This window comes from Phyllostomus discolor, chromosome 5 (assembly GCF_004126475.2).
Source record: "Phyllostomus discolor isolate MPI-MPIP mPhyDis1 chromosome 5, mPhyDis1.pri.v3, whole genome shotgun sequence".
Lineage (NCBI taxonomy): Eukaryota > Metazoa > Chordata > Mammalia > Chiroptera > Phyllostomidae > Phyllostomus > Phyllostomus discolor.
In genome coordinates, this window is record NC_040907.2 from 72,639,908 (window position 1) to 72,664,683 (window position 24,776).

Genomic DNA, 24,776 nt, shown 5'->3' on the forward strand with positions numbered 1-24,776 from the left:
TTGTACTATTTTCTTTTTGTTGTTGTTACGGAGTCTAGTTTGCTAGATTGATTATGGTCTAGTTGATTATGGTCTGGACATTTTATTTAAAATTGCTTGTAGGGATGATTTTGAGGCTTAGAGTAAATATACTTTCTGTTTAAGAGGAGGGTTTTTATTAAGTTGCCTGGAAGCCATATGATTTTGAGGCTTATAGTAAATATACTATCTGTTTAAGAGGAGGGTTTTTATTAAGTTGCCTGGAAGCCATATCAGCCAGGAAACTACTTAAACCAAGTTCCTGAAGAGCACGTTCTAACAGTTTTAGTATAGCATCTTAATAAACAGATACAAGACTCACATTTCAGATTTCATATTTTTGTTTCTCAAAGGAGTTATATCAAATGTCTCTTTCAAATCAACATGTTTGCTCTTGAACTTTATATTCAAAATTGTCTTCTCACACTTAAAATTTATTTTACTAGAACGTGAAAAGTAACACTTTTGTAATGAGACCATTAAAAAATCCCTTGAATGCTTCTTGTACTGTTATTCTTTGTTAAGGTTATTGGACTCACTGTCCTCTGGTCACTCAGGGTGATTCTATTTGTGAGACCTTAGGAAAATGACCTTTGCCTTTCAGGGCATCAGTTTCAGCATCAGCTGAAGGTTTCTTTCTTTTCTTTTTTACTATATTTTATTGATTATGCTATTATAGTCATCCCAGTTTTTTTCCTTCTGTCCCCCTCCACCCAGGACACCCCATTCCCTCCAGCAGTCTTCCCCTTAAGTTCATGTCCATGGGTCATACATATAAGTTCTTTGGCTACTCCATGTCCTATACTATTTTTTTAAACAGGTTTTATGTAATTATTTTTAGACGGGGGGAAGGGAGGGAAACATTAATCTGTTGCCTATTGCATGCCCCCAGTGGGGTCAAGCTTTGGTTTGAACCATGACAGTGACAGAACAACAGTAAAGTACCATTTTAATTGTCACAGAGTGGTAAAAGAATAGAATTTACGTGTAGATTATGAGTTCAGGCCAAGAGAAGGCCTTGTAAGAAGTCACAGTACACTCTGAACATGGTATTTCATGGAAGCTTGAAGAGTGAAAATTGATGGGAGAGTTGACTGATCATGTAGCCCTTTGGGAGTGTGTATATGTATGTTTATACTTGTGTAAACTGTGTATGTGTGGCTGGGTGTATGTATGTAATATATATGTGTGTATGTGTCAAACATAAAAGTAAATACTTAGTTTTATGAGCAAATTGTATTACATAGATCCCCATTTGTCTCTATAAATATCAACTTTGAACATTTCCTAGCAGTTAAGTGCTGTCAATTTTCATTGAATATTTTAATTTTTAGGATTTTGTTTTGGGATATATTAATAAATTTAATTATCCCATCAACATTAATGAATCAGTGATTTAAAATCAGTTTATTGTTTATAAAAAAATGAAGATTATAAAAAAACTTGGACATCAGTTGCAATATGCAATACATAATTCTTTCTTTTACCCTAGCATTGGTGATTAGTTGTAGCAGTGTTACCTCACGTATCGCTTAAATGAATGTTGATTCCATTTTTATTGGCTTTATAATTTTTGCCTGTTTTTAAATGATAAACTTTATTTTACGATATAGAAGAGCTGTAAACAAAAGTTATGTAGCCTTAATTGTATGCTTGTGTTGGATTGGCCAAAAAGGCCATTATGTGTTTTCTTTATAGTGGCTCTAGGGGCACTTAGTTGTTTTTAACTTCATTAAAACAATTTTGTTAGATCATATTGTGACAGCTGTCATATCAGCGTCATTTTAAAGAAAACTTATTGGTGAATTTTGGTGAATTTTTGTGCAGCCATTTTAATACTGAAGATGGAAGAAAATATGCAATATTTTCATTGTTTATGTTTTATTATTTTAAGAAAGGTAAAAACTCAACTGAAATATAAAAACAGTTTGTGCAGTATATGGAGAAGGTGCTGTGCTGTGACTGATTGAACATGTGAAAAGTGGTTTGTGAAGTTTCTTGGTACTGTTGACATTTGGCAAATTACTTCTTCGCTGTGGGGCTGTCTTATGCATTGGAAGATGTTTAGCAGTACTCCTGGTCTCTACCCACTGGAAGCCAATGGTGGAAGATAGCTGATATACTCAAAATATCCAACTCAATAAAGTTATTGGTGAAGATAAAAAATGTCTTTTATTTTACAGAAAAAAACATACAGACTTTTTGGCCAAATCAATACATATTTAAGAAAGCACCAGTTTAATTTAAGGCAATGCTAGGGTCTGCAGGAATTTTTTTCCTTCAGAAGAGGTTCATGCATTACCCTAAGTCTGGGACACATTGCCTAGAAAAATGAACTGAGAAAAGCATTGAGCTTAGAGTTACTGTGTGGGTAACTAAATTTTGATTAAAATTTTCAGGATTTTGTTCTTTTTTTAGTCTGTAAACTCTAAAAAATTCTGTATTTTAATCATTGGCAATTTCTTTTTTTAGTCTCATATTTTATCTCTACCCATCTATAGGGGAAGTTCTTGCTTATTAATTTTACATGTTTTGTTGCTATTATTAAGGAACAGTAAACTCCATCTCCTTCTCCCTCATGCCTCCAACAATAAACAAAAACAACACACAATTCTGTTAGGAAAAAGCATCTCCTAAGTTTTGGTTAAAATGGTTTTTATGTCTTTATTGAAGCACTATTATGGTACAATAAACTGGTTGTACTTAAAGTGTACAACTTGAATTTTGACATGTAAACACCTGTGTAACCATCACTGTAATTAAAATAACAAACATTTCCATCACTCCAAAGATCCCTCATGCCCCTTTGTAGTCAGTCCCCTCCCTGCCACCAGCTGGAGCAATCACTGATCTGCTTTCTATAGCTACAGGTTAGTTTGGGCTGCTCTAGATTTCTATGTGAGAGGAATTATACTCTATATACCTTTTTTGCCTAGCTCCTTTCAGTCAGCATAATGATTTTGAGATTCATCCATGTTGTGCATAACAGTAGTTTGATTTTAACCCATTTTCCATTTGCCCAGAGAAGACTCACCAGAGCCCTTGAGGCTGCAGCTTTTACCCTGAGATAATTTGTGGATTACAGTCCTAATCCATGAAATATCTTGCTTTTATTATTATTTTTGCATCACTCTAATATATCAATAGTCTTTGGAGACAAATCTTTGTGCAGGATTACTAAGATTTTCTCCTAGAAATTTCAGTTTTCTGGTATTTAGGTTTGCGTTGCATTTCAGATTGCTTTTTGTATATGGTGAGCAGTAAGGGCTCTTTTTTTTTTTTTTTTTTTTTTTTTGCTTATGGATATTCAGCTGACCAGTAACATTTGTTAAAAAGATTATCCTTTCCCCATTGAATTGCCTTGGCACCTTGTCCTAAATCAATTGGCCATACGTATGTGGGTCTACTTCTGGACTTTTCTGCCTCTTTGATCTATATTTATACTTCAGTATCAAAGTCTTTATTACTATAGCTTTATGGTAAGCCTTAAAATCAGGTACAATTCCTGCAGCTTTGCTCTTTTTCAAAATTTATTGGTATTTTAGGTCCTTTGCATCCATACACAGATTTTAGAATCATCTCGTCATTCTCTACAAAAAACAAAACAAAACAAAACCAAAAAAACTAATAGACTTTTGATTGGGGTTGCATTAAATTTCTAAATAAATTTGGGGAGAATTGACATACAATATTGAGTCTTCTGATCCATGAGCATGCTGTATCTGTCTAATCTTTAATTTCTCTGCATTGTGTTTTAGTTTTCGGCATGCAGATCTTGCACATCTTTTTTCCTCTAAATTTATCCCTAAATATTTAATATTTGGGGGGCTTTTGTAAAGCATGTGCTTAAAACTTCAATTTGTAATTGTTCTTTTCTCATATGTAGAAATGCAATTGGTATTTATGTGTAGATGGTATATCCTAGAACCTGGTTGAACTCACTTAGCTTTTTTTGTGGATTCCTTAGGATTTTCTGTGTAGATGTTTATAAAATCTGCAATAAAAATAGTTTTACTTCTTCCTTTCAATTCTGTATGACTTTTATTTCTTTTACTTACCTGATTGCACTCTGTGTCCTCCAGTAACAATATTGGATAGAGGTGTTGAGAGTTGACATCGTTGTCGTGTTCCAGATCTCACAGTCTCAGTCTTCAAATTAATGGTATGGTAGTGATAGGTTTTTGTTAGTGTCCTTTAACAGATTGAGGAAGTTTCTTTTCATTCCTAATTTGGTGAGAGTTTTTATGATGAATAGGTGCTAGATTTTTGTCAAAGGCCTTTTGGGTATCTATTGATATGATTGTGTTTTTTCTTTTTAGGCTGTTCATATGATGAGTTACCTTGATTTTTTTCAAATGTTAACCTGACTTCCCATATCTTGGATAAAACCCTTCTATGCATTTTATAAATAGTTGGTTATTGGTCTTTTCTTTTTTTGTAATGTCTTTGCCAAAGAAAAATGAGAAGTTCTCACAAAGCAGTTCTTGCCATATACCAAAGTACAGAGGTCATCTATAGGGAAGCAAACACTTGGCGATTGAGTTGTGAACTGAACTCCTGCCACTTTTTTTATGGAACATCACTTTTACTTGAAAGAATGACTGAATAACTGGTTATTCAGCCTTGAATATTGCAGACATTTTCTGCAAGGCCTTCAAGCAAAAACAGTTGGCAGTGTTTGTTGCTAGTGTTACAGTTTAAATTTCCAGATTAAAATTTGGAAGTCTCTGCTGCCGTGAGCTGGATAGCTTCCCCAGTGCTTAAGACTTTTCTGGTGAGATTGGTGGCAATATTAACATGTAATTTCACAAAATACTGTATAATAAAATGTATTGCATTAGGAAGGTCTACTACATAACTTGTTGAACCAGTATTTCCAACTGACCAATGAATGATGTTACCAAATTTTACATGGGTATGAGATCCATTGAAAGTGTAACATAGACCAATGGATTTAATTGTATCAGAGCACAAAAGTTCATTGATAATAGTTTCAGACTGCATTGAAACATTTTAGTGTCACAGAAAAATGTCCATAATTATTAAAATACTCCTGTTTTACAATAACTACTTGTATTGCAATAGCTAGAAAGAATGCAGAATCAGATATGAGAATCCATTTGTCTTCTATTAAGCCAGACACTAATGAGATTTGCCAAAATATAAAACAGTGCTACTTATCTAGTTGTTTTGTTTGGAAAAATATAGCTATTTTTATAAAAATTTATTTAATGTATCATTAAAATAAAAAATTAGAAATTTGTCTAATTTCTTTAAATGAACAAATAAATACTTTAAAAAAATACTGAGGTTGAATTTCCATGTGATGAATATCCATAGATGTGATACAAATAAAAGCTTTTTAGAATCTTGAGACCATGGGGTTTGAAAGATGCTGATCTAGAATAGTGCTTAGCAATATAGTAAGCAATTAGTAAACATTTGAATGATTCTTGACCATGTCACATTTATAATTTACCTATCTTTTCAAGAGCACATGTATTTGATATATATCTTGTCTATGTACCTTTCTTTCATACTTTAACAACCAGGTTTTTCCATATCTTGTGTTGGTACTGTGATTCTCTTTTCCTTGCCTTTGCTTAGGCAGGACTGTTGGGCAGGGAAGGTCATCAATTCAGGGACTGCCATTATATTTTGGAAAATCTGGTGATTTACTGAACAAGAAGAAAATAGATTAGCAGCTCCTAACTGAACATACATTGCATTTGGTATAGACTGGTTATATAAATGGTCATATTTCACATAGTCACAAAATTAGGTTTTAAAATTGTTTCAGTTGGTTATACCACAAAGTATAACAAGGCAACTGATATTTAGTGATTATTACAGATATTACAGGTACCTTGTCATTAATATGCATATCAACAATGTATTTCAAATATGTTGAATACCTTTATTTTAATCTTTTAGTTGATAAATCAATCTTTTTGCTAGTCAAAAGGAACATATAAATGTAGAAGACATATTTGTTGTAGAGTCTTTTTAGTTTCATAGGATAAAAATCAAGAAAAGTATTGAATTTTTGTTAGACTTGAATCTGCCTGGCAGTAGGTCATGTTTCTGCAATTAAATTAATTTCTCTCTAGTCTTTAGCATGACATTTCAGGTGAAAAAAATATATAACCCATTAAATCGGATTCTAGTATACTGCTCTGATTTATCCTAGGCAACAGGTATCTTCCAAATTGGGACCATCTGTGGAAAACATTTAAAGAATTCCTTAAAAAGAGGATTTTAGAAAGCCTTATAAAAGGGGGCTCATAATAACTGGGCGTGTGTGAACATACACATACATGAAAAGCATTTTCTGAAACAGTTTTGCAATCTCATAAAAATTAAAAACCTGATAATCCTGTAATACAAATGAGATTGAAAACAACGATAAACCTAAGTACTTTTTAAAGTAAGAGCATCTACTCTTGTAGTTAAATTTGGCTTTCTAGCCTTATTCAGTGACCTAGTGTCTTATTACTGAAAATGTTTATTCTACAGATTCTTGGAGCTCAACTAGATGTTGAACAAAGAGGGTTGAGTAATATGTGACCCCTCTATTAGGCACGGAGATATGCTACCCTGACTCCCCTTCAAAGAAGGTCGAGTCCCAACTGTGAGGAGTGCAGACCAGGTAACCCCTTCTCCCCACACTTTAGCATCTGCCTTAGCTGCAGAGCTACCTTCCTAATGTCATGACCTCCCTGGAGCAGCGTGCATTTATGCACCGAGCAAGGAAGACAGAATAAAGACCTGACCATTTTGGCCAATCACAGAACACTCTGATAGACAGTACTTGGTGTGACAGCTTCCCACCTGGTTGGGTGAAATTTTGTTGGGCCTGTATCACAGTTTAAATTCTGCCCAAACTTGCTTTTGTTACCTTCCTTTCCCAGGTGTTGATGCCCAGTAAACATCTGTGCTCCACACAGCACCTCACCTATACTTAGGAGAAGCCAACCTGCAATAGCTCTTAATCTCACGGAACTAATTTATTGGGAGGAAGTGTACATTAAATAAGAGATTTGAAATGTGATCATAACATAAGGTGCTATTGTGGTGTATTATAGACAGAGCCTAAGCCTGGTCATTATATTGTTTAGGGTGGTGGCCTGGATCAGTAGTCAGGCCTGGGCAGGCACCAGACTAACTACTCTGAGTAGCATGAATCTTGGACATACTACTTCCTCTTTTCCAAGCCAGTTTTTTCATTTGTTACGTGGGAATGGCATATCGTCTCTCATCCTATAGGCAACTAACCTGGGATTACTTGCATCGCTGAGAAAGGATTCCCAGCATAAAGAGAGAGGGTTCAATGCAGACATTTTAAAGGCCTTGCTTGCATCACTGGGCTAATGTCCCATGGGCAAAGCAGTTCACATAGTCAAATCTTGATTCAAGGATGGAGGAATAGACCCCACCTCTCTGTGGAAGAATTTGAAAAATAAGTGTGAAAAATTACTAACATAATGCCTGGTAGTAGTTAACATTTATTGAACACCTTCAGTAAATTATACCTACTTACTGAAGGTAACTGTACTATTATACTTAATATATTGTATGTATGGTATGTGAAAGAAGAAATATTTGGAGAATATGGTATATTCTTTTGATATGTTAAAACAATTTTTATGATGGGGAAGTTTGCAAATAAAGTGCTTTCTTTTTTTCTTTTTTTTCTTTGCAGTAAGAAAAATGGAAAACCACCATTACAGAACAGTGAGGTAAAATTTCAAATCATTAACTCTTTGGAATTTTATGCATTTATTTGTTTTGTTACACAATTTTGAGTTAGGACAATAATCATAGAATTTTAGAATATGGGGGGCTTGAATGTCATCTGCAATCTGCTAGATATTACAGGACTTCTTTCTGAAATGGGAATCCTTGGTAGGTGACTTCTAGTATTTACTTGAATCTGTTCATTTGTTGGAGACTACCCAGGAGGCAGGTAACTATATTAGTTCTAGCCCATGATGAGGTTTATCTTCCCTCTGTGGGCACTTAGTGATTGACAATTTTGTCTTTTGTTGCAACACAGGACAAGCCTACTCTGTTTTCTCTGATAGACTCTCATACTGTTTGAAGATAGTTGTATCTTCCACATCGTTTTTTCCCATGCTAAACAACCCTTATGTTTTCAACTGTTTCTCAGGTGACAGTTTCTGATCCTTTTTCAATTCTGTATTTATTCCTCTGGACCCATACTCATTAGTTTCTCTAGACATTATATTTAGTATAGAATGTAGTTGACCAGACAAAGTCTGACCGGCATCTCTTAATCTTTTTTTATGGTTATGTTTTATCCAGATGTGACTATAACCAGTTGTAGCAAAATCTGGTTCTTATTTCTCCATTAAGGGCCACTAATTATGTAAGAAACATCAAATTCCTTGATTAATTTTTAATTGTTATTAACCTTTCAACAAATATCGATTGAGCTCTTCATACATGCCTGGTATTGTTTTTGGCTCTGGGTGTATAGCAGTTATAAAAGTAAGTGGAGGTTACATTGTACATGCCAGCTAATACACTAGTACGATACCCTCAAAAGGAAGAATATTAGAAGAGCTTGACATAACTTATTCACAGTAAATTCATGCTGGCTTATAGTAGTGTTTCTTAAGTATCCCACATCTTCCATATTAATATCTGTTTTCCAAATATTCTAGAGATGGACATTGAAATTGCTGTTCTTTAGTTTCGATAATCTTTTCCCTAGGCTTTGAAAAATGGGACCAGATGTGTTTATCTCAAGTTGTCTGGTATATCTCCATGTTCATAATTTCTTTCTTTTTTTCCCCCATAATTTCTCATATCTAAATTATATGTGAATAATCAAACTTTTGTTGATTTACAAGGGGGGGGGCAAAAATCCGGAATTATCTTTTGGAGGGCGGGCCCCCTGTAGTACAGGCTTCCCCCTCTAGGTAAGTGAGTGTTCTAGGAACCCATGTCCATCAGTGTACCAAGTAGTGTTGTTGTGAGAGGCTATATTTGGCTTCAGTGAATTTTTTTTGAAGACTCAACATTTTTGCTGTTTTCATGATGGGTGATTCGCAAGCCCACACCATGCTGGAGATCAGCAGTTTTTGACTAAAAACAAGCTGCATGTTCAGCAATTTTACCCACCATCCCTATTCACCTGATCTTGCCCTGAGTGACTTTTTTTATGTTTCCCTGGATGAAAAAAGTTCTCAAAGGGAAACTTTGTTGATGTGGAAGAGGTGCAACAAAAAAAATGGCAGAAGCACTAAAAGGCATTAAAAAATAAGTTAAAAAACTGTTTTGAGCAGTGGAAAAAAATGTCTCCACAGGTGTATTGCATCAAATGGAGAATACTTTGAAGCTGACTGAAGTTAAAACATGGAAGAATAAATGCACAATTTTTTATAAATAAATTCTGGGCTTTTTTTTAATTCACCCCCCTCGAATATCAAACCTTAGACTCATATCTATTGCCTGCATATTATACCTGTAAGTTCTAGGACATCAGTGAAACTAGTTAGTACAGCTAAGTTCATTCACTTGTTTTTTAAATTTTTTTGTACAATGTTTTTAGCATATACTTATTTGCTGATCATATTGTATGAGCAAAATAAATTTAGGTTAGATTAAATGATTGGCCAAAAAAAGATATAAGGCAGTATGTACAATGATACCACATCTGTAAAATTTATTAGGGAGATACACACACATGCACAATTATACATATGTGCTAAAATGAAATCAGGTTGGGTATATGCTAGTTATCACAGTTGATTTTTTTAAAGATTTTATTTTTATTTATTTTTAGAGAGGGAAGGGAGGGAGAAAGAGAGTGAGAGAGAAACATCAATGTGTGGTTGTTGGGGGTCATGGCCTGCAACCCAGGCATGTGCCCTGACTGGGAATCGAACCTGCGACACTTTGGTTCACAGCCCGCTCTCAATCCACTGAGCTACACCAGCCAGGGCTCACGGTTGATATCTTTAAATGGTAGGTGTAGGCTCCTTATTTTTGCTAATCAGAATTTTCTAATTTTTTTCACTGAATATGTTTCTTACTGAGGAAAGCAATCAAGAAGAAATTTTTTTCCAACAGAAAATGTGTTACAATCTGTTGTAGGATGGGGTAGGGTGAGACAGTTTTCATAAGACATGAGATTTAAGAAGGAGAAGATTTAATACAGTTAGAAAATAGTATAAAGAGATACTTGACTTGATTTTAAAATTCTTTTCATTTAATTTTATTGTAATATACATGGTATAAAATTCAAAACACAGAAAGGTAAACACTGTGCTGGGTTTGGTGTTTAGCATTCCCATGTGTGTTTTTATACTTTTGAGTATAGGTATGTATGTCTCCACAAAAAATATAAGTAGAATTATTCTGCATTTTGAAAAATTATATAAATTAAGTCATTGTATGTATCATTCTACTTTTTTCCAGCATGTGTTTTAGATCTGTGTTGATAGCTATAAATTAACTTAACTGCTCTATAATATTCTATTGTTTGAATATATGCTGCTTCCTTTATACAGTTGTGTAGATTTTTACATAAATTTACCATAATGTTTGTAATATCCTCTGTTGATGTACATGTAAGATTTTAACTTTATGATATAAATATTGTATAGGTTATTGTTTTCATTTATGTGTTTAAGCATATAGGTAAGAGTATTTTAGAATAAGTCCCCAAAAGTAAATTTGATGAGTCGTTTTATATTTTATAGTCAGTGTACATTTTACATTTGATACATGCAACATAATAGTTGTACTGGTTTACATTTTCCCCAACAATATAAAGGAATGCTTACACTCTTTATCAACACCATATGGCCTTTTTATTTTATTTTATTTTATTTTTATTTCAAAACAAACATCTATCTTTTTCAGTCCTCGTTCATCTCACCTAAGTGATGCATTAATAGGAACTTCTCAATGCCCTTTGACCTTGTTGCCTCCTGAATATTAGCTACATTTTTTCTGGTTGCATTATTACTTCAGCTTCTTTAGTGGTCTTTATCTAATGGGTTGTTTGCTTTTTCTATCATTTACATGTTAATTTTATAGCATCAAAGTGGTTTGATGCTATAAAGACTTGTCTTTGAATTTATGAAGAAGAGAGAATGAATTGGCAGATTGCATATTGGAAATGCTAAATTATAAATTTAGGAATCAGAAAGTTTCCTATAATTAATATTAGGGAAATTCATGTTCAAGATTTAAAAAACAAAAAAAATAACTTACTGTTTTTGGTAATAACCTGTTTTGTTGAAAATGTGTTTGAATATGAAGAGCAGTACAAATCTTTGTTCTTTATATGTAGTGTCATCTTGATAATTGTTTATATTGACTTAGATGATACATGGTTCTTTAATCTTATTTGTTCTAGATTTGTTATAGCTATATTAAAAACTTTCCTTTTTTAATGTAGAAAGAGGGAAAAAAGGAACGAGCTATGGTGGACAAGGTATTTTTTTCAAGGCTCACACGGATTCTTAAAATCATGGTCCCTAGAACATTTTGTAAAGAGGTAAGTCTTACGAAATTATAATGTTAAGTGTTAAACTTTAAAGGTTACATGGAATAAGAACAAAAATTATAAAGCAAAACTACAGGTTAAATGTTTTCAACTATAGATAATGAAGATTACTAAATTTTTGTCTTAAATCATTGTCTGTCATGCAAGTAAGTGTCCTAGTTATTTAATGCCAGTTTTTAAATAGTTTTTTAATGTAATATTATTTTATTATTTTATGTGACATTCTAGAGTACTTAGTGCAGCTACCGTAAGTGGTGTTGCTTTATTATAAAATAATGAAAACAACCTTAAATTTACAAGTTTTATTTTATTAAGATGTTAACAAGTCACATTGATAGGGATTATATTTAGGGGCTGCTATATATTTAACTGAATATGTCTTAAAGATACCAAAATGATATCTAAAATTTTCAAGTATTTTCACAAAGTGAGCTAGTTGTTGGAATAAAGTTTTGTTATCCCTTTCTTTGCCCTTTTATCTGTATTTGATGTGTTTTTAATTATTAAAAATCTAATCACCTCAATATTCTCCTTTTATTCACTAAAAATACACCTTTGACTCTTTCTTCTTCCTGTCAGTCACCTATCCTTTCAGTCACTGGGATCTGGCAACTTTTTCTTCTAAATATTCTTGCCCGCATGTCATAGTGTTCTTTAGTCAGTCTCACTTCAAAGACTCTCCCCTTCTAATCTTTTCTGCCAAATTTATTTTCTTCAAACATAGGTTGTTTCCAGTTGTTCAAATTTAAAAAAGCATTTGTCTTATAATCTATTAATAGCTAGAAAAGATAAGACACCTCAAAGCACTACAGTTCCCGGTGAACGCCCCTCTAGCACACAGGACTGCCTTTCCTTTCCTCTCACTTCAGATCGTGTTGTGGTTATTCCACCCTTAAGAAACTCTAAAACATAGTAATAGTTGTTTATTTCTGGCTAGAGATAATATGTGTTCCTTGAAGAAAAATAGAAAATTGCAGATAGATACTTTTTTTTCCTGGTGCTTGTTAGCCTCCCACTCAGAGAGGACGCATGTCATCATTTTTTGGTGCATAGTCTTGTGTGTGAGCACATAATAAAAATGGGGTCACACTGAAACTTTTAAAATTTGCTCTCTCCCTCATATAGGGTGGGGCAAAAGTAGGTTTATAATTGTTTGTATGGAAAATAACAATAATAATTAATAAACAATAATACAAGAATAAACTATTTGATGTACTCACAACTGTAAACCTACTATTGCCCCATGCTGTCTTTTAAATGTTTTTTTCCAAGTATCCTTGAGTTTCTCTTAAATTAGTCTCTTTCCATTTCTACTGGATTATTATAATCTCTTAATTGGTCTTTTTGCTTCTTCTCCTTTTCTAACTAGTCTTCTTTCTAAAACCCTAATAAATATATTTTGCTTATTTTTTCTTATAGGGTAAATCACATCCTGACTTTGACCTTCTTTTCAGTACCCTGTGCTTAGAAGGTTCTCTGCTGTTTTCCAGTCAGAGTGTGTGCTGTCATGACGTCACGTTTATGACAGCCTGACCCCCACCCCCAACAGAAACAGATATGTTTAAAAAAAAAAACCTTGATGTTCATTATCTTCTTGTGAAGGTTTCCCATGACTCTTCAGGCACAATTTGTCATTTTTTCATTCTATAACCTACCTGACTTCAGAGAATCCTTATATAAAATACAAGCTTTTCTGGAAAGATTTTGTATTATTCCTCTTACCAGTTAACAGCGTAATGCTTATTTAACTGCCTATCAGGGATTTGCTGACCATAAAATGAATGTGAGACATTGGATAGATATCTGGGTGTTAGTAAGGAGGTAGGAGAGACTAATTTGGCCAACCTCCCAGTTTTGTTTAGGTGAAGCCATATCACAGAGCAATTATAAACCAGTTTTGAGCAATATAAAAATCCAATTTTAACCCTGGTTCAAGAAATTGAAATAAATGCCTGTAGAAATCACAAAAAATTGGCGGTAGAGATAGATGAACTGATTTATGAAATAGAGAAATGAAAATACCACATATGAATGAATATATGGAAGTTCATATATATCGTAAGGTGAGGGTGAGCCCAAATCAGTGCAAATCTTTAATTTCTGTCATAGTCTACAAACTCATTGCTAATAGGAATAGTGGTGATTCTAACAACATCTTTTATATAAAGGCATTTCAGGACTGTCAGTAGTAAAGTTTGCCAGATTTTGCTAAAGTGAGACAAGTAAACTTGATAACCTTCTTTAAGGATAAATTAAGCCAAGAACATAAAATGAAGGAAAAAATAAACTACTTTTGTCTAATGTTACCTTTATACCTCAAATGATTAATTTAGGATTCGGACTGTATGTGAGGTCTGAATTAAAAGTTAACACTACCATTAAAGTGACATATAGACAGCGTTCATTAAAATTAATAGATCTTTCTATTGTCAATTGAATGCCTAACTTTAAGATGTTGGATAGGGTAGAAGATGGCATGTTTCTTCCCAGGAAACATGGGGGTGGCAGCTGTCACAGCACAGTCACAGATTTTATTTGACACTGTCTTCTCTCTTAATGGCTTCATTTACTCTATGTTTATGACTTCCTGCCTTGTCTTTCACTTAAAGGGCTGTATTTTCACTACCTTCACCTTTTCATTTTATTGTTTTTATTTCATCACATTCTTTATTCTTTTGTAGACTGGAAGGTTATAATGACCCTATGCTATATAAATAAAACATTCACCTTTTTATAAAACAGTATTTGTTTTGCAAAAATTATATAAGTATTAGATACAGTTGTCCCTCAATTCTGTAACTTTGAAATTAAACACATTCTCCAAATGTCCTTCCTGTCACACACCCTCTTCCCTGACTTTAGCTTCTATGTTACTGTCATATTCTTCCAATTTAGAAAGTTTAAGGTCAGCTTTGAATGTGTGCTAGAGGCTGGAGGGTAGATTCTCATTTTGCACAGAGAGATGATTGATTCCTAGCCAGCCTCAGCTCCTCATCTCTTTCCCCTTGATAATCCATCTTGCACAGCACTACTTCAGTAATGTTTCCTAAGCAACACTTTGCAACATTTTGTTCTACCCAGAAGCTTTTAGTATTTTGATATGGCCTGTACTCTGCTGGATATGCCATGCTCATAATTCATATGGTTTTAATCCATTTCTTATTTTCCATTGAATTATTCATCTTTTTTACTCATAGTCCTCATTCTTTCCTTTGTTTTACCTGGTTTAGTTAATATATTTCTAATGTCATAACCCTCTTTTGCTACCCCAGACCTCCCATCTTGTTACTTAGCACATGAAGTAATGCAAATATACCTACATTGGTCTGTTTTCTTATATTTTTAAAAAGTGTAAATCTCACCTTAATTAACTAAAATGAAAGCCCTGTGAGTGCAGGGGCACTCTTAGAGATTTTCCTGATAAACTGAACCAAATTTATTCTACTTAGCTAAAATTTTAGGCTTCAGTATTTGTTGTTTAATTGCATACTGACAGTTTTATTATCATTTTTCTTTATTAGTCATATATTAAAAATATAAAACAATCACAATACACGGTGATTCAGGTAATATAAGTTATACGGCTAGTTTCTGCCATTGACTGATTTTATGAAGGCAAGTCATTTGACCTGCCTAGGATTCACTTGTGAATTCTGAATAAGAAAGTTAGAATAAATTATATATAAGGCCTTTTCCATTTATATTTAAAAATTTTTAAAGTATATTTTAAAATTTCCTATAGGTAAAATGTCAGCCAACTGTATTAAAGCTAGAATAAAGCCTTAAATTTAGAAATAACAAACCTTTGCCAAGGTAATGTGTTTTTTTTTTAACTTTCTAAAATGCATTTATTTAATTTACTATACCTGGTTTATTTTAGACAGGTTACTTGATACTTATTGCTGTTATGCTGGTGTCTCGAACGTATTGTGATGTTTGGATGATTCAAAATGGGACACTCATTGAAAGGTACTTTTCTGTTCACCTTCCTCCCATATGTATGAAATACTAATTTGTCTCATACTTAAGCAGTATCTTAATGAGCAAGATTCTAAATTAGGTGTAAGTACTTAAGTCAAATTATGTCTCTGTTCATTTACTTGGAGACGAACTCTGTGATAGGGATGTACTGGTGACGGGAGGGACCCTCTCTGCATCAAGTCCTGCAGAGCGGACGGTTTGTAGAGGATTAGAGACAAGACAGAGGAAAATTAAAATGCAGTATAATAAGTGTTGTATTGGGGGTTTAAAAAACTCACCAATTGGATGACTAAAATTAATGAGATAATTAGGAGGAAACTATCAAAGCATATTAGGGTATCACATTGAAAATGTTTATTAAAAGGAAACAATTCTTAGACATTTCTTTCAGTTTCTGAAGTTAGTGTTTATAAAATTTTTTCATTATAGTCTTTCTGCGTGTTAATTATTAATCATTGCAGTTGATAATTTTGGACCCCAAAACAAAAATAACATCTGTTAATAAAGAATTTATTCCTCGGGATACCAATTTGAATGCCAGAATAAAAATATTCTTGGAACTTTGTTTGCTGGTTTGCAATATTTTATCAGAAAATGTCTTAAATACTCAATCTAAGGTAACTTTTGAATGACAGCACTTAACGCTTTAAAATGTGCCCAAATTTTGAAATAAAGAATTTTTTTCCTCATATCCTTAATTTGCTTCTTATGGGATTTATAGGACAAGGAAGAATGTTTTATGCACATGTTTTCTGCCTCACCTGTCTAGGAGAATATAGGTGATCTGCATAGACTTAAAGCCCTAACCACATGCTTCAGAATGTGTGTAAATTGTGTAGGCTCCTGTATTCAACACAGGTCTCTCTGACACCTGTGGTTGGCCCTGGGCCTTTTAGTTTTAATCAAAGTAATATATGAACAGCTTCAAAAATAATATGTGAACATAGCTTAATGTCGGTTAGTCTTGCAGGCGTTATTCACAAGACACAGCAGCCCTGTGCACCATTTCTCGCACTCATAGTTGTTATCCCTGGAGTCAGTCACTTTCTGTTCTTTTTGCTGTTTCATCTCTCATTTTATCTCTGCATTTCAGTGTAACATACTTGTGTTACTGTTTCTAGTGTTAGTATATATTTATTGCCTACTTTGGAAGATGAGCATTAACTCTTTTACACTCTTACCCACTCCCATGCTTATCCTTTCGGTGTTGTTATATTGCAGTATTTTGTTAAATCAGAATTTACTGTTTACATGATTTTGACTGTTGTTTACAGCTGAACTACATGGCATATATTTTGGTAGTTTCTTTTATATACAGCCTTTTGATTTTCCTGACATTTATAAAGTAAAAGGTTTTGTGTGCTCTAGTTTTTTGCCTACTTCTTACTAATTCAACTCAAGTTTATTGATAACACAGTAAACTCTCCTCAATACTGTAATATCGTCAAACACATGTGATAATCTATTTATTTTTACTATTACCACCCACCCCATGCTTCTTGTTAGTTTCCTGTCTTCCTGCTCTAATCAGGATCAATTGTGCTTTAGACCCACTAAATAGCAGTTGTGTTTGAATTTGCTTTTATCACGATCTCGGAGATTTCTTTCATGTTTCTCTTCCGCGTTAAATAACCTGTTTTCTGGATCTTTTGCTTCCCTCTTTCTCAGTTTACTCTCTCATTTTGGCAGATACAGCCTTTTCCTGAGAAATGGTGCAAAGGAAATACATTTTTGAGAGCTTTTAGATCTGATAAAGTCTTCTACTCGAACACTTGATTGATAATATAGCTGTGTTTATACTTTCCAAGTTGGGACTTACTTTTTGTCAGATTTTGGAAAATACCACCCTGTTGCTTCTGTAGAACTCATTGATTCTCAACCTTGGCTGCAGGATGATTAGAATCTCTGGGCAATTCTGAGAATTAATGACTGGGCCCACCCCTGGGTATTCTGATTCAATTAAACATTACTTTTTGAAACATCCCAGGCGATTCTGATGTGCAGCCACAGCCAAAAACTTTGTACTAATCGCAGTTCCACATGGGTGGTGGGGCCAGTTCCCTTCCTGTTGCCCTTCCTCAGTAGCAGATCTGTTTTTCCTTCCCTTTGGAAGCTTTTATGGTCATTTGTTATTGATGTATTGCTGGTGTTTGGGAAACTTACTGAACGTTCCTGTGATTTCTTATTTTACTCATTGTGCTGGCCATGAGGTGAGCTGTTTTCAGTCTAGAAAGTCATTCTTTGTTCTTCCTCTCCTTTTTTTTTTTTTTTTTTTTTTTTTGTATTCTTTTCCTGGAATCCTTAATAGTCTAGTGTTGGACCCCCTGGATTGATCATGTGATTATGTTATAATTTCTGCACTGTTTTTATTACTGGTATTTTGTATTCTAGGAAATTTCTTTTAATGTTATCATCCAGTGAATTTTATTAGAATTTTATTTCTGAGTTATCTTTTTGTATGAATGTTCATTTTTGTAGCAATTGCTCTTTCAAGTCTGGACTTTTTATTTCACTCCCTGCATTGTTTGTTTTCCTTTATGATCCTTTGTCACTCTTGTTAGAAGTTTTCCTCAAGCAGTTTGTCACTCCTGGCTGTGTATTCATATTTAAAAGAGAAGGCCTAAAAATCTTGTTAGAAGCCAAGTTGAAGGCTTGTTGAAGGTCTAGTCTCCCAGGTTTTGTAGGTGTTTGTGGTGGGAGTGTGGTCAATTTTGTGTCTCTATGTCTTAGTGAGGAATCGTCTAATAAATTTAAACAATTTTAGCATAAACATAATTGAAGTGTTTGTTTATTGTTGCTAGCATATCAGCTTTAGGAGGATCGTTTTTATTGCAAAGTTCTGTTTTTATGAGCTGTGTGTGCAAGTATTTGAGACCTTTGTGCAATTAATGTAGAGAAGACATTTATGCTTCTTTACATTCTTATAGAATTATATACTTTTTTCTTTGATGGCTTTATTATAACATTGTTAATTACCTGTAGCAAAAATCTATAGATTATATCAACTGTGAGCGACATCATATTAAATACCTGTGTAGAATCTACCACATATTGTGTATAAAAACCCTGCATAATCATGGTATAGTATAGAAAATTAAAAGTTTTCCTCTTTTATTCAGATTTTGTGATTTCATGTTTTTGTAATCCAAAAGAATCGTATTTACTTTTCTAAACTGGAGATTTCCAACTTTGAGTAGCTGCTAATAAATATTTTCTCAAAGACCTACTGTCCTTCAAAAAATGCTTTGCAAAGAATAAGTAGCATTAATTGATGATGATGGACAGAGGAAAGTTATTATGTAGTGTGAGCCAGCTTGTAATTCTGCTAGAGTAATCAACTTTTTGGGTGCTGAGTTTTGAATTTTAGTTATGAACTATAGAAAAAAATTAATAAATTAAGAGGTTTTAAAAAACATATTTTGATACAATTTAAATTTACAGAAAAGTTGTAAGAATGGTACAGGGAACTTTCTTATATTCTTAACCCCAATTCACCAATGTGAAATGGTAATTTTAAAGTTGATTAACTTTCTCTTTAATAAATATTTTTGAGTTTCTGCTATATAGGGAATATTTGCTATTTGGTCAAATTATAAGTTTTAAAATATTGTGAATCATACTATGGAACAGATTTATTTGAAAAATGTTCACATTTCTCTTACTAGTAAAGCTACATTGTGAATGGATTTATCTGTCCTTTCCATTTTGCCTCTTTCAGAGTAGGACTAGGTTCATTTATTTCTGCTATGATCCTTAGGGTACTTCATTTTAATGTTCTTTACATCTTTTAGGCTTACTTGTTAGCAGTGGCTAACTGTGGGGTGTGTGCAAATTTTAATAGGACAGACCTTGTCTTTAATGGAGGACAGCCCTTCTACCTTATTGCTGCTGTATGTAATCATCCGTATATATCTCTCACCTATTTGGCTATAAGCAGCATCTTTATCTTTTATAAGATTCTTACATGTATCGAACGTAATAATGATTGGGGTTGCTATAAAATTATTCTTTATTATTTTTTTTGCAGTGGAATAATAAGCAGAAATAAGGCTTTATTCAAGAAACCATTTTTTAAATTTATAGCTGCTATTCCCGTGGTAAACCATTGCTGAATGATAGCATGTGTTTTACCAAAGTTTTATAATTTTGTGTGTTTTGCAGCTTGGGCATCACTAAAGCACTTGGGTTTGTGTAAAGTTTGGTTCAAACAATTTTAAATCTCTAAACTTTTGCTCTGTCTTAATTGCTTCTTGTCTCTAATATTCTTATTGCTATAAACAGCATTTTTGTGTGTTAAAAATTTTATTTTAACTTTTTTTCTAGTTCAACTTATTTTTTTCCTTTTAGCATTTATATCAAAATTGGACTGTTAATTTTTCTATCAGGCTAAAGTAACATTTCCCAAAGTATGTTGTGTGGAATGCTAATTATGACAGAAGAAATGCTACATGCTGCACAGCCCCCTCAGGGAGTTACAATGGACATATTATACGTGAAGCACTGAGGGCTTTAATGAAGACATTTCTTAGCTTTGTTTAACCCAGATTTTCCTAAATTCATTTGACCATGGAACTTTTTTTGCTCTAAAAGACCAACGAACATTACTTGGCATTATTACCTACTCCTTCATAAAAAGCAAATTTTTTCTCTATCTTATCCCATTAATTTTGTGTGTGTGTGTGTATGGAGTTAGGTTTAAATCATTTAGTGCAGTATTTTTCAAAGTACTAAGTATTTTATTTATATTTTAGAGTACTAATAAAGGTTATTTGGTAAAAGAATGTGTGATCAAGTAAATTACACCTTTTTACTAGAGCTGAACTCAAAGAGTCTTTACTTACACAATATAATGGTTTTCAAACCTTAAAAAAAGTGGAGGAACTCTCACTTTAAAAGTTCTTTATAGATATTTTAAAAACAGATAAATATATAAATTAAAAACAGATTGAAAAAAGAGGAGCTGGTTCCATTGAAGTGTATGAAAGACCTTGAGGCTCTGGAGAACCCTACTGATCTGCGTTTTGAGTTATCTTTTAGTCCCATGGTTGGTAAAGTAGACCTGCAGGTCAAGCCAATACTATCTGTTTTGGTACAATTTTATTAGGATACAGGATTTTTCATTTTTGGCTATTTTTGCTCTACAACAGCAGAATTGAGTGTTTGCCCACAGAGAACCTATGACCCACAAAGCTTAAAATATTCACTCCTGGCCCTTTATAGTGAGAGCTTGATCTCTCATTAGTCTGTCTCTCTAGAGACTAATTCTACAAACATGTTCATACAGATGAGAATCAGAAAGTTAAAATATTTTAAAGATAAAGAAATAGTTTGTTTTGTCCATAGTAACCCATTCCTGGGTCTGTACATTAATTGTTTTGCCCTATAAACCCCTTTTGTGACAGCCTAAGCCTTTTTTAAAATTACCATTTTTATGAAGGAAAGAACTAGTTATTCTTATTTAATTTTTCCATTTATATAGATTGATTTTCAAGGAAGCTATTTAAAGTGATACAGTTTCAAAAGTTGGAAAGATTTTTGTAAGAAAATATTTCTTAACATGTTTTTATCAATTCTTTTGATTCAGTAAAAATTTCTAAGAGTAATTTTAGAGCCTTACAGAAGTTTTCTTAGTGTTAAATATTGCTTCTTTTGCAACTAATGCATTGCATGTGGTGGTTTGCAGTGGTATCATTGGTCGTAGCAGAAAAGATTTCAAGAGATACTTATTCAACTTCATCGCTGCCATGCCTCTCGTAAGTGGAATTCATTAAATTTACACAGGGAAAAACTTCATCCTTCTAAAATCTTTAAGGATATTTACCTACTAAGTTCTTTAAAGATTTATGATACTAAGTTCCTATTTTAAATTTAGTTTTATAATTTATAGTGGAATATTTCAATGTACACCTTTACACTAGATAGAAAAATTAAAAGGAATTATTTTTGGTTCAATTATGTGTATGTGGATGTATACATATGTGGAATTTTTAAGTCAGGGTTTCTTGAATGTTTGGTATGTCCCACCAAGTGGCAGTGGTTCCCAGCCCGCCCCACAGTGTGACAGCCAAAGCTCTTGTGGGGCAGAGGTCTCAGTGTAGGGCAAAGTCACTCTGATTCATGTTTATTGTTTTGGTCCACAGTATTATGGTGGATTGTATTTTAAGTTAAACTGGAAGTTATTATCTGAATTTATTAAAAACAAAGGTGAACACTTGGCCTAATTATAAGTGATTTTCTTAGCTTGGCTTTTTATTCTATTTTATTGGCATTATAAGAATTTTAGTATTTTTTTAAAAGATTTTATTTATTTATTTTTTGAGAGAGGGAAGGGAGGGAGAGAGAGAGAGAGAAACATCAATGTGCGGTTGCTGGGGGTTATGGCCTGCAACCCAGGAATGTACCCTGGCTGGGAATCGAACCTGGGACACTTTGGCTCCCAGCCTGTGCTCAATCCACTGAGCTATGCCAGCCAGGGCCTGAATTTTAGTATTTTAAATGTGGGAATAAAAAGGAGGAGCTTGATTGTAAAATTCACTTAATTAGATTATATATCAGATTTAATAAAACTTGAAGGTGGACATTCATGGTTTTTAGACCTTTTAATATAAAAGTTTGAGATAAATAGCTTAGATATAAAAAATTGAGATTCAGCAGGAAATCAGTGTTTTCTTAAGAAAAATTTTATGTAAATATGACTTTGGAACTATGGAAGAATTAATTTTGATATAATGATGGAAAAGAGTACTAAATGTGACTCTAGAAATAATCTGGAAAATGGCATTAGTAGATATAAGACTTTTACTACTTTTTTCAACAAATGCAAATGCATTATGTATAGAATTCCATTGTCTGGGGTTGTAACACTGGAGTAGGAAGGAGAAAATATAAACATAAAAGTCGGTACTCCTAAAAGCAAGTCCTTTACATTAGACAGGTGACTTAGCTGTTTTTTGTGTACAAAGGTAGCAAGATGCTTCTTATAATTAATGATATTAACATATTCTAAAATTAAGTTCCAAGTAAAGTTTAACATCAGGATAATAGAGCTTTTGGTTTAGTATGTTCTCTTGTCTCTGTGTAAATTTTAAGTAAAACAACTGAATTATATAAATTTGTACTATTATAAAAATGATAGGATTTGGAGACGTAGCCAATGACAGAAATAATTTATGATTTAGTAAAGAAATGAAGCAAACCAATAATATGTGTTTGTTTGTTTTAGATTTCTCTAGTTAATAACTTCTTGAAGTTTGGGTTAAATGAGCTCAAACTGTGCTTCCGAGTAAGACTAACTAAATACCTCTATGAGGAGTATCTACAGTAAGTAATAACCTATTTTTATATTAAAAATACTTAAATTGAACAGTAATACCTAGCATATTGAGACATAGAAGTTTTTCTTTTTTGTTGGCTATGTTTTTCAAGAAAATTACCCTTAGACCCAGAAATATATAGCAACAGATTCGGTATTTAGAATCTGTAATTCTGGCTCTTCCATTAATTGGTGAGTCATCCTTCTTTAGAATTGCTTCCTCGACTTTAAAATAAATTAAGACAATCTGGGTCCTCTTCCAGCTCCAGACTTTTCTGTTTCTATTAATTTAAACTATGTGGGATAATGTGAGGTTTTAAAAATATCATTTGTTTTAAATTTATTTTCTTATTACTATTTTAGAGCTTTCACATATTATAAAATGGGAAATCTGGACAACAGAATAGCTAATCCAGACCAGCTGCTTACACAAGATGTAGAAAAGTTTTGTAACAGTGTAGTTGATTTGTATTCAAATCTTAGTAAGGTAAGTTTCTCTTTTTTTAATTATTTGTTAATCTGTTGAATTTTAAATCTAAACAAATTTATGTAGAATTGATTTGATGGATATAACATCATATAAATATTTAATGCTTTTATAAGAAAATTAGAGTTGTGGTTTTATCTGTAATTATTTAACTTTTAATATTACATTTGTGAGATGCTTTAACCAAGAACTAAAAATTTTAGTGTCTCTTAACGATTTCATAAGAAGATTTCAGGCTGATTTCAATCAAAGAACATAAATTTAAATGTTTATCTTTTGACCTGTGTACTTTTGGCAATTGTTAGAGATTGGCGCTCAATTTATGCTTTCAGTTTACATCCATTAACAGACATTAGGCTAGCACTTCTTCCTGCCCATTTCTCTCCTTCAGTAGCTCTAAATCTATTAGATCATTTAAATAATAGTCAAAAATCTTTCATAAGGTATTAATTTATTTCAGTTGTTTAATTACTGTTTCTCCCCCTTCCCAGAATATTGCCAGGGCTCTTGATTCAGGTGATAGGCTTCCTTCCTGCTAATTTCTTCAGTTCTTACCTACCTCACTCATGTTATCTTATCCCCCTTACAGCTTTTGCTACAGTCTTCTCATTAAGCTATCTTCTTTGTCATTACCGTCTGCATTGACTAGGACATGTAGTGGCACCTGTAAGACTGTGTGCATCGCACTCCCTACCTTCCCTCTTCATTTTAGATGATGCTTCCTCTCCTACTTCAATCCACATGACTGCTCTTGGTCTGGAGTAGGAGGTTGTTTTATTTTTTTTTTTATTTTTTAGATGTTATTTATTTTTTATAGAGGGGGGAAGGGAAGGAAAGGAGAAAGAGATGGAGAGAAACATCAGTGTGTGGTTGCCCCTCACATGCCCCGAATTGGGGACCCAGCCCACAACCCAGGCATGTGCCCTGACTGGGAATCGTACCGGCAACCTCTTGGTTCACAGGCCCACACTCAAGCCACTGAGCTATACCAGTTAGGGCAGGAGGTTGTTTTAGACTGGACCATTTATAGTATCTTTGCCTCTGGTCATAACTGATCCAGATATCCACAGACAAGGGGGTTGTATTGTAAGACTAGGAATGTTCTGCTTCAAACATGTGGATGGAGGGAGGATAGGCAATTCTTAGAAAAGTCACACGTATCTATCTATAAGAGCATCACCCCCCCGATAGGCCCACTGCCAAGATACCTTTTCACTTCATGCCAGACTTTGTTCTTTACTGAGTTCTCTAGAAGCCTTTGCTAATAACTGATTCCAAACTCTAGGAACTCTGACAACTACAAATTGTTCAGTAATTCAGCTTTCTTTTCTGTTCCCATTACCATATTTTAAAGTTTATTCTATATGCATGTGATTGTGGGGGAGGGTGTGTATAGGTAAAATTTTTCATGTAATTCTGTAGGTTTGTAGTCTTTA

General features: G+C 33.3%; 1 protein-coding gene across 1 annotated transcript in view; it reads left to right on the forward strand.

The window, feature by feature from the left end:
- The window catches only part of ABCD3 (ATP binding cassette subfamily D member 3), a 76,375-nt gene that overhangs the window by 22,815 nt on the left and 28,784 nt on the right, over positions 1 to 24,776 (forward strand). Inside the window, exons 2-7 of the mRNA XM_028511832.2 lie at positions 7,721 to 7,757; positions 11,453 to 11,551; positions 15,441 to 15,529; positions 21,225 to 21,294; positions 22,764 to 22,861; positions 23,217 to 23,340. Of these exons, the coding sequence (XP_028367633.1) occupies positions 7,721 to 7,757; positions 11,453 to 11,551; positions 15,441 to 15,529; positions 21,225 to 21,294; positions 22,764 to 22,861; positions 23,217 to 23,340 (517 nt within the window). The remainder of the gene's footprint in view (positions 1 to 7,720; positions 7,758 to 11,452; positions 11,552 to 15,440; positions 15,530 to 21,224; positions 21,295 to 22,763; positions 22,862 to 23,216; positions 23,341 to 24,776) is intronic.